This window comes from Pteropus vampyrus, unplaced genomic scaffold (genome assembly GCF_000151845.1).
Source record: "Pteropus vampyrus isolate Shadow unplaced genomic scaffold, Pvam_2.0 Scaffold23, whole genome shotgun sequence".
NCBI classification, from domain to species: domain Eukaryota; kingdom Metazoa; phylum Chordata; class Mammalia; order Chiroptera; family Pteropodidae; genus Pteropus; species Pteropus vampyrus.
This window is the reverse complement of record NW_011888804.1, coordinates 991,668-1,010,136: the sequence shown is the minus strand read 5'-3', so window position 1 is coordinate 1,010,136 and position 18,469 is coordinate 991,668. Positions and strand designations below refer to the sequence as shown.

General features: G+C 42.2%; 1 protein-coding gene across 1 annotated transcript; it reads right to left on the bottom strand.

The window, feature by feature from the left end:
* Positions 1-72: 72 nt before the first annotated feature.
* Positions 73-18,209, bottom strand: VPS33A (VPS33A, CORVET/HOPS core subunit). Its single transcript, XM_011355753.2, has 13 exons — positions 18,011-18,209; positions 16,514-16,579; positions 15,939-16,066; positions 14,849-15,035; positions 9,729-9,845; positions 8,618-8,792; positions 7,645-7,838; positions 6,300-6,426; positions 5,362-5,429; positions 4,548-4,685; positions 2,640-2,777; positions 927-1,095; positions 73-494 (listed from the first exon to the last, which is right to left on the bottom strand). The coding sequence occupies exons 1-13, from the start codon at positions 18,110-18,112 to the stop codon at positions 313-315; spliced, it is 1,791 nt and encodes a 596-aa protein (XP_011354055.1). The 5' UTR covers positions 18,113-18,209; the 3' UTR covers positions 73-312.
* Positions 18,210-18,469: the final 260 nt, after the last annotated feature.

The window sequence follows — 18,469 nt, the reverse complement described above, 5'->3', positions numbered from 1 at the left end:
TGAGGCTGCATAGTTTATCCATCCCCACCATCCTTAACATGTTTCCAGAGGTCTCTAATGAAGATCCTGAGCTTAGAACATGAACAACTGGTGTTTCTTTGACCCGGGTTGATTCTCTATTCTTCTTTCTTGAAGAAATTTGGAACACACGAGAGAAGCAGAAAGGAGAAATCAGCATAATTTAAGAAGCTGATCCTGAAGTAAATTCTGTATTCCTGTGTTATTCCTTTACGGGGTTGCACTCCCTTCCGGCAATTTCTTCCAAGGGGCCGTTTATTCTGCAGTCCGCTCGTTAAGTCGACTCTGAACGCCCTAGAAAGTCTTTTCCATCAGAGACTCCAGCCAGCTGGCCCCGTTCATGAGTTTAGTGGTGGCGATGACATACTCTGTGCCTCCGTCCTCCAGCTGAGAGAGGAACCGCAGGGCAGCGATCTCAGCAAAGGTTACGCCCCCGAGGAAAAATATCAGGGTGACTCGGTTTTCTCCCGGTTGACCTAAAATTTAAACATTTCAGAATTAAGAATTATTTATTGTTGGAGCTTCTCTTCCCACCTCTTAAAAAACTGCATCGTTCATAAGAAAGAAAATGTCAAACGTATCTTGGTCAGACAGCTCTTTTGAAATTCAAGAATGCGATTTTTTTTTCTATTTTATTTTTATTTTCTGTTGTTTCCTGTCTTTTTTTTTTAGGAACATGACTTTGATCTCAAATGTTTTTTCTAACGACTGAGATTCTCAACTCAGATGTCGGAAAGCTGCTACCCCTGAGGGAATAACAGGCGCTAGCCCTTAAAATATACATTAGTGACTAACAAAAGAGGCATATTGAACTCCTCCTAAGTACTTAATGAATGTACTTTACAAAGCAAGTGCATAATACACGAAAACGCACTAACATTATCTGCAGATCCTGCACTGAGACTTACGTTTCTTTTGCAGTCCGGTGGGCAACGGCTGTCGCTCTTCGAAGTGTGGCCCCGGGAGCATGCGGAGGACTTCCTCGATGCTCCGCCAGCCAGGCCGCGACAGCAGCTGGGCCAGCCGCACGCTGAGCGGCGCGTAGCCGCTGTAGACGTAGGATATGTCCGTGGGATTCTGTTAAATAATCACGGGGGGGAAAGACCGTCGGTATGGAGACGGGGCTTTTGGGTGATCCGAAATTATTTGATTTGTCTTTGAAGGCAGAAACGCAAACAACTCCCCGTGACCTCTCCCCACCATCCTGCTCCAATCCGCCCCACCCAGGCTCTGTTCTTAGCAGCCAGAGGTTCACTTTTGACCCACATCTTGAAAAGCCACTTAAAGCATCTCTAGGTACTGAAGATGAAAAATTGTTACTTGATTTGGCAAGAAACTTCTTGGTGTGTAACTTGGCACTCTAGCTGAGCAGCGATGTGCATAACCTTTGAACTCGGCAATTCTACTTTTAGGGTTCTATCCCACAGAGGGGTTCGTACGCCAGGGGAGAACAGACCAAAGCATAAACATATTAACTGCAACATCGTATGTACCAGCGAAAGACCAGGAACAACCTGAATTTCTATCAGTTGAATCATAAAATAATGGATATTTACAACACCACTATGTAGCAATCACAAAGAACTTTTAAAAATGAGGTGGATCACAGAACGGTCTCCAAGACAGTGTTAAGGGGTGGGTGGGACAGCAGGTCAGAACAGTGGAGAGAGATGAACTAATACAGCACTGACTCTGTATAACACAGGAATTAAGAGTACTACATTCCAATTGGGGAAAAATAATGCAATGTCGCTATTGATAGAGACTTTAATTATTAGCTTTTGTTGCAAGAGGAGGCCTAATTATTTCCTTATGAAAAACCAAAAGAGAAAATGAGAAAAAGAAATTTAGAAAGGTTGGAATAAACAATAAATGTAAAGCAAGGTGCACCCAGCTTTGGAGACCAATGGTATAGAACACGCACATTTATGTAAAAGTGTATATACACAGACTCTTTCTGGAAGGAGAGAGAAAAATCTGGGTTACAGCGGCTGCCTCTGAGTGGGGATGGGGGTTAGATGGGTACGGGCTGACTTTGTACTCTGCGTGTCGAACGTCTTTCAGATCCTCTCTGCCCTTCTCCTCGGCTGAGCCCAGGCGGCCAACCTGCAGGTTCTGTACCAACGCGCTGCCAAGCCTTCTGCATCTGGCCAGTGGAAGGCGCCAGACGGAAACGGGAGCATGGGCCACAGTGTGAGGCCAGGGTTTTCTTGCCCTGGCTTCCTCTCTGGGACACTGCTAGGGGCTGGCTGGGTCCCCCGACCAGAGGCCTCTCATCCCTCGTCTTGTCAAGCCGGCCTCTCTGTACGGCTCTTTTTTCCAGGTCCCGGAGAGGTTTCTGGAACAGCTCCCTCTCTTGCCCTTAAGCTCCCCACTGCACTCCCTCTCACTGGTCCCCTCACTCCCATCTTTACAAAACTCTCCTCCAACTCTGCAGTGCGAGAGCACCCTCTGTTTCCTGCGGAGATGCTGGTAGACACAATACATGAACACATTACTTTTTCAAAAACATTAGAAAATTGTATTTGGAAAGCAAGGTGGATGTGTAGATGGAGTAGCATCTGTCGTCGCAAACAGTTAACCAGCGACTAAGGTGCGCAGAAGTGAGGAGTGGGTCTTACCTGCTCGTTTACATCATCCATCCAGAGGCGCAGCGTCTTCCTGATCGTTGGGTAGTTGTTTCTGCCCCCCGTCTGCGGTTTGAGCAGGCCGGCCTTCTCCAGGTTGTGTAAGGTCAATATGTGCTCATAGCCATACGTCTGCAAGAGAAGTTGTTTGGCCTGGATGTCATAATAGGAGGAGGCTTTCTGCGACTTTCAAAACAGAGCGCTTACAAGAAGTCAATTTGGCTTGTTCTCCAAGGCCTGGTAGCAAAGTCCGGGTGGTGACTGCCATGAGCACGTGGCAGCACAGAGGATGAAACGTGCCCTAAAAGTGCTTGCCCGTTGCAATAACCCAGCTCATTGCCTCAAAGAGGGACTTAAAAAGTTTACTTTAAAGTCAGAATTTATGGACCCAACACAAGCTAGCATCAGATCAATTACAGTGGACACTTGAACAACATGGGTTTGAACTACATGGGTCCACTTGTGTGTGGATTTTTTTTCGCTAAATATATACTGTGCTGTAAATGTATTTTCTCTTTATTCTGATTTTCTTAATAACATTTTTTCTCTAACTTACTTTACTCTAAGAATACAGTATATAATACACAGAAATACAAAATACGTGTTAATCGGCTGTTTATGTTATTGGTAAGGATTCCTGTCAACAGCAGGCTGTTAGTAGTTAAGTTTTTGGGGAGTCAAAAGTTATAGGTGGATTTTCAACTCTTGCATCATTCAAGGGTCAGCTGTATAGTATATATTTATACGGGATATAATTAGCTATTTAAAAAAATGAGGTAGACCTATACATTCTGAGAAGAGAAAAGAATGATTTTCTGGATATATTCTTAAGGACAAAAAATATATAATAATAGAATACTATGTATAGAAGGGCTTGATTTCTTTTAAAAAATTATTAGTAAATAATAACAATAATAATAGCTGATACTTATACTGTCTGTGTGCGGGGCACTGCTGTGTTCTAAGCACTTTACATACGTTAACTCGTTCATCTTTGTTATAACCCCACGAGGTGGATAATATTATCATCTCCATTTTAATGTGCCCAAGGCCACATGGCTAATAGCGACAGAGCTGGCTTGGATCCAGCCAGTCTCGCCCCACAGGCTGTGTGTATAAACTTGCTTAGTATGGAAATATAAGAAGAAAATGTGGACGCACACTAGCCAAACTGCTGACGTTGGTCTTATCTGGGGGGGACGGGGCTGGGAGTGGGGTGCAGGGATGTTCACATTTTGCTCCATGTACTTCTGCATTATATGACAAGGACGCATGTGCTATTTGTGTAATTTTTAAAAAGACAAAAACAAAAATCTGAGCATTTAGTTTTAACAGTAATGTACTTCGCTGTGACTGATACTAGCAAATAAATCCTGCCTGAGGCATTTGCAAACAGTGGGCTTTTCTTATTATAAAGTAACACAGGGTTAATTTGAGTCTGGTAAGGAATTATTATTAGAAATTTGCAGAGAATTCTCTTCTTCTGTCGAATACTGGCTGGTGAGAGAATGGGCACCAGACCGCAGGTGCCTGAATTTTAGCGCTGGCTCAGCCCCTTACTGGCTGGGTGACCTTGGGGCAGTTCCATGACTACTCTGTGCCTCAGTTTTATCATCCATAAAATGGGATGACTCACAGACCTGCTGTCACAGTTAAACAAATGACCACACATAATAGTTCTTCCAATAGAACCAGGGGCCTGGCCTAGTAAATGCTCAGTCAACATGAGCGGCTATTACTATGCAAATACAAGACGCAATGCAACACCAAGGACCATCTCTCTAGGAGTTAAAAAATTTAGAAGACAGTGGAAATCATATACCAAAATAGCAGATTTGGGAAGTATTTTTTTTAAAAGATGTTTTCTCCTTTGGCAAATTAGTAATTTACAAATATACTAACCTGGAGAATTTCTCTTTTGTAATAATCCAAAACTTTTTGTTTGAGTCCACTATTGCACACGGATTGGAGGCAAATTAGTCTTAACACCTTGATGAGCGGATGCTTTTGGGCAATACAATCCTCGATGTAACTGTTGACCTGGAAACAAAGTATAGACATATACTGGCATCTGGTTTAGGGACCTCTAAAAATGTGATATATACTATTAGTTTTCAAAGTCAAATAAAGGATCTGTGTGGGAGAATGGCTCATTCTTTTCTCACACTCCCTCGCCCCCTCCAGCCCCTGCCACGCACACCCTCAGCCACCGCGCAAACGCACCAGCCATCAGGCTGGCAAGGACACACCGGCACTGCGAATGCCTGCCTGGACTCATCTGCCTCGCGGACAACCTCCCGGGAGGCACGTGTGACCTCGTTGTTCTCAGTAACGTGGAAATGACCAGTAGCAGGAATTTTTTTAGAAGATGGAAATTTTCATACATTGAAATCTTATTAATGTATTAATGGAGGTGGATATATAAAGGAATTATACGACCAGTTCTCTCCAAAAGCAAGTACCTCACTCGATCACAGCCCTTACAGCTCCTAGATTTCAGGGCCAGCTCTCACCTCCCTGTGTGCATTGTAGAAACTGCTCCCCCAGAGTAATGTTGAATGTCTGTTACTTGATGAAATCTGTATTTTCGCATTTTGCATTTGCTCTTAAAAATATTTACGCAAGATACTGCAGTCAAAGCCATTGCTTTTATAGCCGTAATCTTTGTTAGATAAACTATCAGTTATTTGTTAGATCAGTTTTATTGTTTACATACCTTATCAGTGTCTATTCCAGACATAAACTCCTGCTCCACTGTTAATTTATCAAAGAAGTCTTCAGAAGCTAAAATGTAGAAAATCCGCAACTTAGAAATTAAGAAACAAGACGTGCCAAAAAGAAAGCAAGCGAAAGGTTGAAATCGTCACCTGACAAGAATCTTCTAAAAGCATAGAAAACCCCACAACCCTGTACTCCTAAGTTACATCTGGATATAGTCGACTGCTGTACCCCTCTGCTATCCTTAGGGCTCAAAAAACAGGTCTCAAGGATTTTGCCCCAATATCCACGAAAACCAATTGCCCTAGAGCAATTCACTTTTATCATCAGGTTCAACCCAATTTCAATAAATTTCTATTAATGTGAAAACAAAGAACTGAGTTTCTGACACTGGGCTGTATTTAAGATTCCAAGTATACTCAGTACGGAGCACCGAACAATCTCCTAGTCAGCTTTTCCAGCCTGTGTGATGATGAATAAACTCGCTTTTGGTTTAGTACGCACCTTCCGAGCTCTTTCGAAACACTCAACATGTGCTCTCTACGCCAATTCTGCAGGAAGTTTTCAAGGGAAAATCAAAAAACCAGAAACATCACACTGCTCTAATTAAATAATCCTTAACAACAGGAAAAAAACTAGACTGAAAAATTAACCTCCTCATATTATGGTGACAAATTTTGAAAGAATTCTTTTCTCTTATCAATATTCCAAGTATATGACCACATGATTATATTATTTTAATAATAAAAGAAATGAGTTGACCACAAATGGAAGACTTTTAATCATGAACACGCGTACGCTTAACACTGAGAATCATGCACCACATTAAAACAGAGCTGACTTTCCCTGGACTGTATTCTGCTGCCAAGGACCATGGCGGCAGACACTGCGTGCAGGCCAGCTCAGACAAACGTTGTCGCACCACAGGATACTCACTGGTGACATCTTTGATCAGCTCTGCAATCGAGGTGTGGTTCGCAAGGGAGCCCCTCGCCGCCTGCATATGGGGCAGCTGGGAAACGAACTGCTTGATCTCCCCCACTGTCTTAGCGTTGTGCCTTTCCTGCAACAGGCAGAATGGCAGAACCTCTGAGCAGGGCAGACACTCACTTTTAAGTACTATGTTCCTTGCGTGGTTCAGAAGACGATTAATTTATGTAAATGCGAAAGAAAGAACGGAATACAAATAAATCAGGCCAAAGCCGGCTCCAACGTTACGTAGTAAAACAGAAGAGATAAGTTCACGATGCCTGGTAAAAGCACGAGTAATTCCGTGGAGAGCAAACGCCTAAGGTTTTCTCTTTCCATGCACTGGCTTGTGTTGGGATCGTTATTTTGTGGGCATCTGAGTATTTTGGGGGGACAGTATTATGTGAACCACAAAAATTTCTGAATAAAACACTAAAAGGAAGCATTATGTTAAGAGGGAAATATATATAGTAAAAAGCTTCCCCTAGAAGAGAAAAAAAATCCATTCTGACTCCCGAACCTCAAACTTGAATATTGTCTGTGAACAAAGTGAATCTTGTGTAGTGATGAGAAAATATATATACATTTTTTGCAAAATGTGATCAATTTAAACCAAAAGCAACTTCAGAAATATGAAAATCAACTAATGAATATCATTCCTAAGAAAGATGAAATCTGGAAATACATAGTCAGTGAAAAATTCGTTTTCAAAAATTCTCCCAACTTGTGCTTCTAAATTCTAGGTATTCAGAGTCTATCACTGTACTGCTCTCCCATGTTTCAGAATCGAGCTTCGCCAAGACTGAAGCAGGGGCTGGGCAAGAGGGGGCAGGAAGGTGGTGATGAAGCTGCCAATTAACAAACTCAGGCGCTGGGGATTTCACTGTCATTATCACCCACGGTATCTGCCGGGACTGGCAGGTCGGCCAGACTGGGAGCTTTCACCCCAGACTGCAAGTTCATTAGAGAGGAACTTCTATTTATAGTACAGCTGGCTTCCTCTTAAATGAGGTAGGAAATAATTCAAAAGAAGACAGTAAAATGCATGTTTATGACAAAAGCTAGCATGCTGCAAACATTGCTCCCTGTGCCCGGCCCCCCAAATGAGAGAAAACCTTAACACAACATCTCCTCTGCCGGGTCGAAGAAGTTTGAAAAGAAACCCATGGGTCCTCCAATAGCAGAGTTTACGGTTTCTGAGGACGAGGAAGCCATGCTCAGTGGCTGTATCTGTGCGCAGCTGTCACTGTCCTCGTGGGTGGGCAGTCCAGCCTGTGACAAGAGTAGCAAGAGGACAACAGAACTGGCTCACCTCAAACGCCGCCGAGATCACCTTGGCTTTCTTGCTGAGCACGGAGCCCACTGCGTTGAAGTTCTTGTCCCGGATCTCAGCATAGAGCTCCTCGGCCGAGTTCAGCTGGAGCTTCTTGGCTTCCGTGGGGAGATCCTTCCCCCCATCACCCTGTTTCTTGGGCACGAATTTCTCTGGGGGCAACTTCACGTAACCTGGACAACAGTGCAAGAGAACGAGCACCTGTGCGCATGTCCCAGAAGGACCGATCAAGCGCCCAGGCACAAAACAGACTTTTCCCACTCAGGAGCGATGTGAGCCGGCTTCAGAGAAAAATGGTATACAGCACTGAGGTTTTGATGTTTCCATGATCACAGTACACTTTGATCAGAAGTATTATTAAAATTTTCTCAAATTTTAAATAAGGACAGAAACAAACAAACATCATGTGGGCCCAAAGCAAACCAAACCCATTTGTGACCTCTGACCCAATCACCCATCACACTTAAACTCTTGCAGGCCTTCAGTCTTCCACCTAGTGTCCCCAATCTCCTTTCCCCCAGGATACGTCCTCGGCTCTGTTCTCTGCTTTTACCAAGCTGGTCGCTTCACCATTCCCAGCTTTTATTATGAGCCTGTCCCTTATAGCAACCCCCTCTCTCCAAACCCAGCTCCAAGGCCGCCTCTCCCACAGTTTTCCTGCACGACTGCCAGCCACCAAACTGCAGTACCAGCCTGTGTTTAACGATGGCCTCTGCTCCCAGGGGACAGGCACAGTCCTGAACACTATACATCCGGCCAGCCCTTGTGTGACCGGAAACAGCAGTTCACTCAGATGCTGTTTAATCCCAGTGTCTACAAGTCAAAAGTCAGTATTTATATATTTTTTCAAATATTCTGATTTATATATAAAGAAAATACCTTCTTAAAAAATGACCTTTTTGATATTTTTATCAGATTACCTATTAGCAAAAATAGATGTCACTTTACTTACTGTTCTGAATGCCGTAAATTTCATCAATGAGTCCTTCGTACGTGAGCTGAGTGGCAAGAGGCGTTAATAAATCCACGTTTCGATCAAGCAACAGGAGATTATCAAAAACCGGAAATACTGAATTCTGGCTTCCTGTAAACTCTCTCTTCATCCTAATCATCATATTGGCCACTTGCTGGAAACAAAACATTGGATCAGGCGGGACCCTCCCGGGAATTAGCAGATTTTAAAAGTCAGCTAAAAACAGAAAGACAATCCAAAAAGTAAAAGCAGGAGCAAAACGGTGGAAGAGTGAGACTGGTAAGAAATAAGCAGCTACAGAAAAGCATTTGCTGCCGGCGACCCATGTCAGCAATCATACTTTGGCCAATGGCAGCCGCTATTTCTCAATGAGGCAGAGAATTAGATACAGTCCGTTTTTGTTATTGGTGGTGGTTCTGTTCTGTAAAGTCACCATGAACATGGATAGTGAATACTGAACCACTGCTCCCCGGGGAGTGGGGGGCCATGGGATGGGTGAGGTTCCCACAAGCAAATGATCAATATGTAAACTTGTTTAGTGTGTGTTTCTGTTTAAAGACACTTTAATATGGATTGTTGATTCATAACATGAGCTCGTAGGGCCAACGCACTCCCACCCACGAGGAAGGCCAGCTTTTCTGACACACGTGTCTCCTCCCTAAGGCACATCTCAGCCTTCCTGTGTTCTTGGACATTAAATAGCACTTCAGCACTATACCGGGGCCGTTTTAATAGCAAAATCACCAACAAAAAGAACAGAAATGCAAAATATGTGGCGTTAGGTAGTGTGTGGCGCCACATGGTGGCCCAAAAGGACACCGTTTACAGTGTGGGAGCCGGAACGAGAGGGCAGAGCGCACTGTGTCCGACCCCAGCTGCCGCACACTGGGCAACTCCGGTGTTTTGCCGCTTTGAGGGTATCCACGAAACCCTGCGTATGGATTTGGGGGTTACGAATAAATTTTAGCAAGGAGTCGAATTCCCAAATAAAAAGGATTGACGGGCCTTGTTTGTAAATAGCTCCCCACTCCTCCCCCTTTTTGGGTCCTAGGGGGCCTCCCTCGGCCACCAGGGACACCCTGTTTCTTACCCGGGCGCACTCTCCTTTCCCGAAGATCTGGGGGACTGTCCCGTATAAGGCCTGCAGGGTCATCAGCCCCTTGGCTGCGTGGTAGAGGCTGGTCTGGTCGCTCTCCAGGTAGCACTCCTGTGGGGAGCAAGGATCCTTACTGCAAGCCAGGGTCATCTGGGAGCCTGCTGGGGGTGCCTGCCGGGGAGAGGGGCCCCACTGCAGGCGGTGAGACCACTCCACCTGGGACTCAGGCCCCTTTTACGAAGCTGCTGTGTGGCATTCTAGGCCATGAAGCCAGCAGCTCTGCTGTCAGGGTGCAGCTGTGGAAGCGATTCCCCTGGGGCAGCCCCTTCTGGAAGAAAAGCGTTCACCAGGCATGCCAGCTCTTAGTTTACCAGCTCTTGAATAAACTACTGATTAATACTTACATGGGTTCTCTCACTCGCTGTGGTCAGTGTCAACTCTAGTAAAACATTCAGCGAGGGCCACATGCTAATACCCACAAAGGCACATATTCTTTGGCTCCCAAAGTCCCAGAGGACCACACGACAGAATACTTTGCAGTTTTTACAAACACAAGGCAGATTTTCTTTTATATGAGCAACAATTGAAGGCCATAACATCTTGAGAGAGGAAAGGGGTAGCTGAACAACCTTTTAGAGCATAATCTCATTTAAAAAAACACATTTTAGTTTATAAACTATACAAAGTGTGTTTTGTAAAGTATATAAAAATATATCTTTTTTTGCATCAGAAAAAAAGGCTAAAAAATAAATACGCACAAAACCAGCTGAGAAGTGAGAGAGGGAGCCTTCAGTTTTGACACTGGTAAGTAGGGTACAGGTTCTGGACTCAAGGTGTCACCTCCCAGCTGCTCCCTAGGCCAATTAGATAACCTCTTTGTGCCTCAATTTATTTATCTGTAGAAGGGAGTACATTCTATATAATGTAAGGATTAAATGAGAAAAATGTGTATAAAACATTTAATCCTAACACCTGAAACATATAGTAACTGCTTGAAAAAGGTTAACTTTCATTAGAAATTGGATTTTTTACAACCATCATGCACTCCTAAGTCAAAATGGTACACTGTACCCCTCCCCCACGTGCATCTCTAGCGTCCGAAGCCAGGAAGGAGGGGACACCAACAGGTGAGGGACTAAGGACGAGAGGGCAAGTCTGGAGTATTTTAACATTTCGCTGAATATGAGAGGCCAAAATTGAGAATGTCTAAAGATATACTTTCTGTCAAAATTACTTTTAAACTCTTGATTAGAGCAGGGCTAATCAAGAAAATTCAAGAAAAAAACATATTCGGGAACATTTCTCAGAAGGGCATTCATACATATATTTTTTTAACTTAAAAAGTGTTATTGCCAAGATATTCCTTTTATAATTCCATCTTTTTAAAAAAAAAAGATGTAAAAAAGATATTGAACTTTTTGCTCTAATGTAATTGGTGGTGGGGTGATTATTTGTATCACTATCTTGACTTTATTCTGCACCTGTGAAATGCCACATGGTATTTCAAGCCATGAGGGCACTTTGGGAGGCCCAAAGGCCAATGGCCATTAACATTTAAATACACAATTTTTTGACTTCAAAGTCCCACATGCCTACACAATGGAATACCTTGCGAAGCATTTTTTAAACTTGTTTTTGCAAAGGAGATGGATTTTATAATACTGATTTTTCTATATACAAATGAAGGTCACAATATGTCCAGCGCTGTTATTGAGCACTAAACTGAGCAGAATTCTAATTCCTATGTTTGTACAGTACAAAGAAGATGATTATAATCATATCCTAAGAGCACAGAAAGATCTAGAATGCGTTCTGATGCCGAGAAATGCTAAATTACACTGTTTAAAAATCACATAAATAAGTAAAATGACCTCTACTCCATAAGAAATCGAGGTTGACACTAACATTAACTAGAACCCTTAGCTTTACCACTCGGACTTCTAAACAGGATCTTAATGAACACACAAAGCCCGTAGCTTGAAGCTCTCAGCAGAAAATAATCATCCTTTTTTTTTTTTTTTTTGCGCAAATCTCTGGTTAAATAAACAGCAACTCTCCCCTCTGGACAAGTTTTGTCATGCCAGGACAAATTTTCCTCAGCTGCTACCAATTCACATTAATTACACAATGTGAGTTAATTATTTGTGGGTATACCACTATAGATAATTGATAAAGCAAACATAGCAAAAACTTATCTAGGTGATAGATATACGGGTGGTCCCTGTAAAATTCTTTCAACTTTCCTGTATGTTTGAATTTTTTTTATAGAAAATGTTGGTGGGCATGAATCTGTACCTCAGTGGACGAGGTTTAGCGTAAGCAAACCAATGGGGGAATATGGCAAGAATGAGCAAGAAACTCTTGGTTATAAAATTAAACAGCGGTGCCACTGAGTCCTGCCTCTTGTCAACTCTTTCGAAGTGGTGATCATTGCAACAAAATGCTGGGGAAGAAAACATTTCAAATAATCTTTTGTACGACATCAGTGATTTCCAAAAGTTCTAGTCTCTAGACCAGCAGCATCAGCGTCACAAATCCATAAATCAAAGGAGACAGATAAACGTGATTACGATAAGAAACCACATGTGGCAAAAACTACCATAAGCAAAGTCAAACGACAAATGTGACCCGTGCACGGTCATTCATTGTAGCACTGCCTCTAACAGCAGAAGATGAGAAACAACGAAGTGTCCTTTGAAAGGGGACTGCTTTCATAAGTTACGGTACATTCAAAATGTGGAACACTATGCGGTTTCAATCGAGAATAAGGAACTATTCTCTTATATGGTAGAAAATGATCCAGGATATTTTATTAAAAGAATAAAGCAAGATACCAAGGTTACATAGTCGACGTTACCATTTGTTTCAAAGTGGGAGGGTATTATATACACTATGAGCTGTAGCTGCATAAATCATCTCCAAAAAACTAAAAAGAATTAGTGATTGTTTCTGGGAAGGAACTGGCAGTTTATGGGGTGGAGAGTGGCTTAATTTTCACTCTGTGCCCTTTCTTACTTAAATAAATTTTCCATGTGCACAAATTACATTTATAAAACATTTTCAAATTACATTTTTAAAGATGAAATAATGCTCTTATGAAAGAAAGTATTCTTTGAAATAAAGATGGCAAATTCAAAAATATATAAAGTTACATTTGCAAGAACCCTTTTAGAACTAGAGAACAAAGCTGTGCACATTCACTAATAAACACGCTGAAAACAGTCAGTGGGGAAAAATACTGCTGGAAAAACTGCTCACCCATGTGGGAAAAATAACCTAGTTCCCTACCTCACACCACACACGCCACAGAAATACACTATTCAAGCGGGATTAGAGACCTGAATATGAAAAGCGAAACTTCACAATTTTTAAAGGAAAATATAAGATTCTTCCTCTTCAGGGTGGAGAAGGATTTATTAAGACTCAAAAAGCACAAACTTAGAGAAGAAAAGGGATATATTTAACTACTTTAAGCTGGAGGGCTCACACCTCCCAAGTTCAAAGCTTACTGCAAAGCTATAGTAATCAAGACAGTGTGGCACTGGCACGAGACAGACATGATGACCGATGGAACAGAACTGAGACACCAGAAATAAACACGTTTATGGAAACTGATTTTCGACAAAGGAATCAAGACAATTAAATATGGAAAGTGCTGGAACAAATGGATATCCATGTGCATGAGAATGAAGTTAGACTCTTACATCACATAAAAATAAATTCAGGGTGAGGTCAAACCTAAATGTAGGACTAAAACTGTAAAACTCGTTGAAGAAAATACAGGTGTGAATTCATAACCTTGGATTAGGCAATGATTTCTTAGATATGACACCAAAAACATAAGCAACAAGAGAAATAAATAAACTGAACTTCATCAAAATTAAAAACATTGGTACATTGAAGGATACCACTTTCACCAAAAAAGTTAAAAGAACCTAAAGAATGGGATAAATATTTGCAAATTGTATATTTGATAAGAGGGACTTGTTTCCAGAATATATGAAGAATTCTTAAAACTCATAATGAAAGGATAAAAACTCAGTTTTAAAAACGTACCGTGGATCTGAACAGACACTTCTCTAAAAGCAGATATAGGAATAAGCACATGAAAAGATGATCAATATCATTAGTCATGACAGAAATGCAAATCAAAGCCACAATGTGTTAATACTTCACATCCACTAGGATGAAATTTAAAAAGATAGACAATAACAAGTATTGACAAGGATGCAAGATTGGAACCCTCATCTGCTGCTGGTGGGAGTATAAAACAGTGCAGTCACTGAAAAATGGTTTGGCAGGTCCACAAAATGTTAAACATAGCGTTTAACCATATGACCCTGCAGTTACAACCCTAGGGATAGCTAAGAGAAATGAAAACAAGTGTACACACGAAACCTTGTATGAACGTTCATGGCATCATGACAGCCAAAAAGTGAAAGTCAATTGTCCATCACAGATGAATGATAAATAAAACGCTGGATATCATTACAATGGAATAGTATTTGACAATAAAAAGCTTCCTACTGAAACATGCTACAACACCGATGAAGCTTGAAAACATTGTGCTAAGAAAAAGGCTAGATCAAAAGGCCACGTTACGATCTCATCGATAAGACATCTCCAGAATCATCGGATCCACAGAGACTCCAGCAGATTGGTGATGGCTAAGTGGTGACAGCTGCACATTTCTGTGAATACACTAAAAACCGCTGAGTTGCACGCTTAAAAAGGGTGAAATTTTTGGTATGTGAATTATGTCTTGATAAAGCTATTATTACAAAAATTTAACTACTTCATAACTGGAGATGTCTACACGATGAAAGATATTATAAAATTAAAAGACAAGCCACAGACCGGGAGAAGATATTTGCAGCTTTTGTAACCCAGACTCTACAAAGAGTTCCTCGAAAAGAAAGAATGGGCAAAGAAAATGAACAAGCAATTTACAATTTACTGAAGAAAAAAAAATCTTAAACATCAATAAACATATGAAAAGGTTCAGCTTCACGGTCACCAAGGAAATGCAAACTAAACATAACCCTGACACGGTTGTGCTCCTAAATTTGGCAAAAGTTAAACTCTGACGTTAAAAAAGAAAATGTCAGACTCACTTTGAACGCGCCCTCCGACTCCATGGATAAGAGATCCCCATCGAAGGGAATGAGATCTAGGCTGTACTCCTCCCTGTGAATAAAGGAGCCCAAAACACCCAGGTCCTTCAGCCGCTGTTCGCACAATAAGCTACGACGTGGCACAAACAAAATATGGAAGTCTCTGGCTGGACCACGTCTGTCTTCGCTGTAAGAAAAGGAATATTTGTTAGCTTATGAGCTCCATAGAGTCACAGACTATTTTGCTTATTTTATTCCCAGAGCCTGGCTCTATGCCTGTACACAGCAGGCACTAAATAAATGCTGGCCAGATAAACATACAAACATTGACTTTCAGATCAAATTGTTACAGTTGTTCTCTCACGCTCTTCTTTTTTTAATCCCTGGCAGGAAAGCAGCATTGATTCATAGCCACTATTCCGCGATGCATTTTCTAGCTTTCTCTTAAACTATTCATGAGGCAGTAAAGCTCTCAGGTTTATTGAAACAGGATATCGGTGTCTTTCTGAAAACAAATGGTTCTTTAAACCAAATCATCACAGTGATATAGAGTCTTACATTTAGAAAGGTCATTCTTAACTCCCACTCTACTAACCTTGACAGTGGATTTCCCAAAATAGCCCATTTGCTTTTAAGCTTTTAGGGGCCACATCAATCGACTGCACTAGAGGGCAGACTGGGCTGGGAGAATTTCCTCTATAGATTGGAGGCTACGTTAAATTTTGATCAGCTCTTATTTATTTTGCTTATGAAATTCAAGCACACTACATTCAGTATATTGAAAAAATAACCATTAGCGGTTTTTCGTTTTGCTTTGTTTTGTTTTGAATTGGGGTCCTCGCTATTGATACAGGTTCAAAGATTTAGCTCTCCTGAAAGAATGGGGTTATATGATAAACCTCCCATCTCAAACTGAAAAACTTCACGTTTCCCATTCCCCCTCTGATACTCTTTCACCCCGTCCCAGTTTTCCAAAATACCATCTTCTGATGTACTGGCAAGAAAACGGGGTTGCAAAGAGCAGCTCAGGATGTTAAAACTTCCTGAAGGACCAACCTCTTTTGGACCAAACATAAGCTCTAAGAGATACCTGAGCACATTATCAGCAATTATATCCATCAATTCTAGCCTGGGTCTGACAAAAAAAATAATATTCTTGACATCGGCTGCTGGCAAACGACCTCTTTTAAGTGTGAACATTTTTTCCACCTCATGTTCCTAGGAAAACACACATAAAGTTAATCAAAAAATCTGTCTTTACCCATCATATCCAGATTGAGACATCATAAACACTCCCAGTCAAATGCATATTAATAGTTAATTATCAAAATTTAATTTCCCAAAGCCAGATGTATAAAGGATCAAGTTTCTGGCTGAAGTTACTGCTATTGAATCTGAATTCAAATGACACTCACATGATGAACTATCAAAGACACCAGGTAATGATCACATAATAGAATGCTAATAATTTCCCTAAAATTAGAGTTAGTATAGTATCACAGGCCAAAGGACCATTGTATACAAAATGTTAGTCACAAATTAGTATCAGTGTTTATAAGGACCAAACAGCTTTGCAAGCCAGTTACTCAGGAAGAAGGGTAAAATCCTATTATTGTTGCTATTAGAATTGTTAATCCCTGAACAAAACCCCAAAAGCTCATTTACCTTCAGTAGTGAATACTGTGCAATCAGGCCAAACGGCCCTGTGAGGTACTCATCCCAAACTATCGCCTGTAAGAGAGGAGAAACATTCTCTTATTATGGTTAATATCAGGAATTTCAAAAACATCAACAGAACACAGCAGTCATACAAAGTAGGAATATCTGCTTCGAACTCCAAATTAACAAAGATTTTAATAGCCTCGGACAACATCCCTATCCTACAGGTCTAAAGTAAAAGAGCATCAGGAGCAAGTGATGCTACCGTCGGTCTCGGGAAAGACGAGACTCAACTATTGTCCTCAATGGAAGAAGAAACGTAGTTTGTTGTGTATGTGTCATGGTATTAATGATTAGACTGAACATATAAACCGCCAATGGCAACAGTCGACCTATTTTGTACGTAAGTATCATGTAACCCAATTATATAAAATTAAAACCTCTGATTAGGTATTACAAATCTAGTTTTGACGAAAGAGGACATTTCAAAAGGCTCAGAAAATTTAAGTAACATGTCCCAGGCCATATAGGGACCTTAGACCTTATACGTAGTAGAAGGGGGTCAGGACTCTAACCTAGAACTTACTGACCCCATCCGTCAAATGCTCTATGAGCATTTCTCCTGCTAAACTCTGGTGTCATTTCTTTTTCTTTTTTTAACTGAAATTTTTATTGAGAAAACTGTAGATCAACATTCAGCTGTAAGAAATAATACGGAGAGACCTCCTGTGCACTTTCTCCGTTTTCCTCCAACGCTAACACTTGGCAAAGGTCTAGTACAATATTCCAACCAGAATACTGACAATGATCCAGTCCACGATCTTATCACATCTTGAGCTTGAACTAGGCATCTAGGACTTAGCCTGCTGTCTTCTCTCAATAGCTGCTAGCACCCACTCTACCTCTTGGGGTTCTATTTTTTTCTAAGATTGATTCCTGACTTTCCTCAGTTCTCCTTTTCTCTTGCGTTGTACTACCAGGTACTTAAGGGGACCGATAAATCCTAAGGGGATAGGGTAGAGGTAATACCACTTAAAAGAAATCCCATAAAGCCCCCGACCTACAGTTTCTGATTCCATTGTGAGGTGGGTGCTAGGAAACGTCTAACAGGAGAGACAATCCTATTTCAGTAAGGTCACATTAAACCTCGAATAACTTCGACTTCTCTCATAATCCGTGTGAGCAGCAGGTTGTAAGGTGTTGGTGCTTCGCACACTGTGGAAGGTATGATTTGTAAGGACACGTTGTAACGAAGAGTGGCCCACCATCTACGTCCTTAGACCAGGCCCGCCTCACCGGTCCCGCTGTCAGCTGGTTCACCAAGGGGCGAGACATCACGGTGGCAGATTGTGCTGCCACAAAACAATACGATGCCAGGCGGACTTCGGGCTGTGGGACCCGTGGTTCCCGGGGTCCTCATACACCGGGAGCTCCGGCGGTCGGACGGGCTTAGGCCAGGCCGGACGGGGGCCGAGGGCGCTGTCCCTGCTTCCCGTCCCTCACCTTGCTTCCCGCGCACTTGTCCAGGAACTCGCGCAGCTCCCGACGCACCGCCTCGCGCAGCACGTTCAAGTTCACTCGCCCGTAGGACAGGTGGGCCGCCATTCTGCCCCACCGCCCACCTTTTTCCCCAATCCAAACACGTCCTATCACACTCTCTATACGAAGCCCTTAAGCGCGGTCATGTGACAGAGCGTTCACGTGACCGGGGCCGCCAACAACACGCCCAACCCGGAAACCCGAATCGGCCGGCGTCTGCTGCTCTTCCGGGCCCTAGCGCCGCCTCTTTCTTCCACCGCGTGGGTTCTGACGCTGTGTCAGTTCGGGGGTCCTTCGGCGCTGAGAATTGAATTTAAGGGCGGAGACTAGATTCTGCTCGACCCGTTTAAGTAAAAAAGAAAAAAAAAAATGCGACTTTCTTCTTAGCAGCCAGCGCACTCGCGGTAAGATGGTAATTTGAAG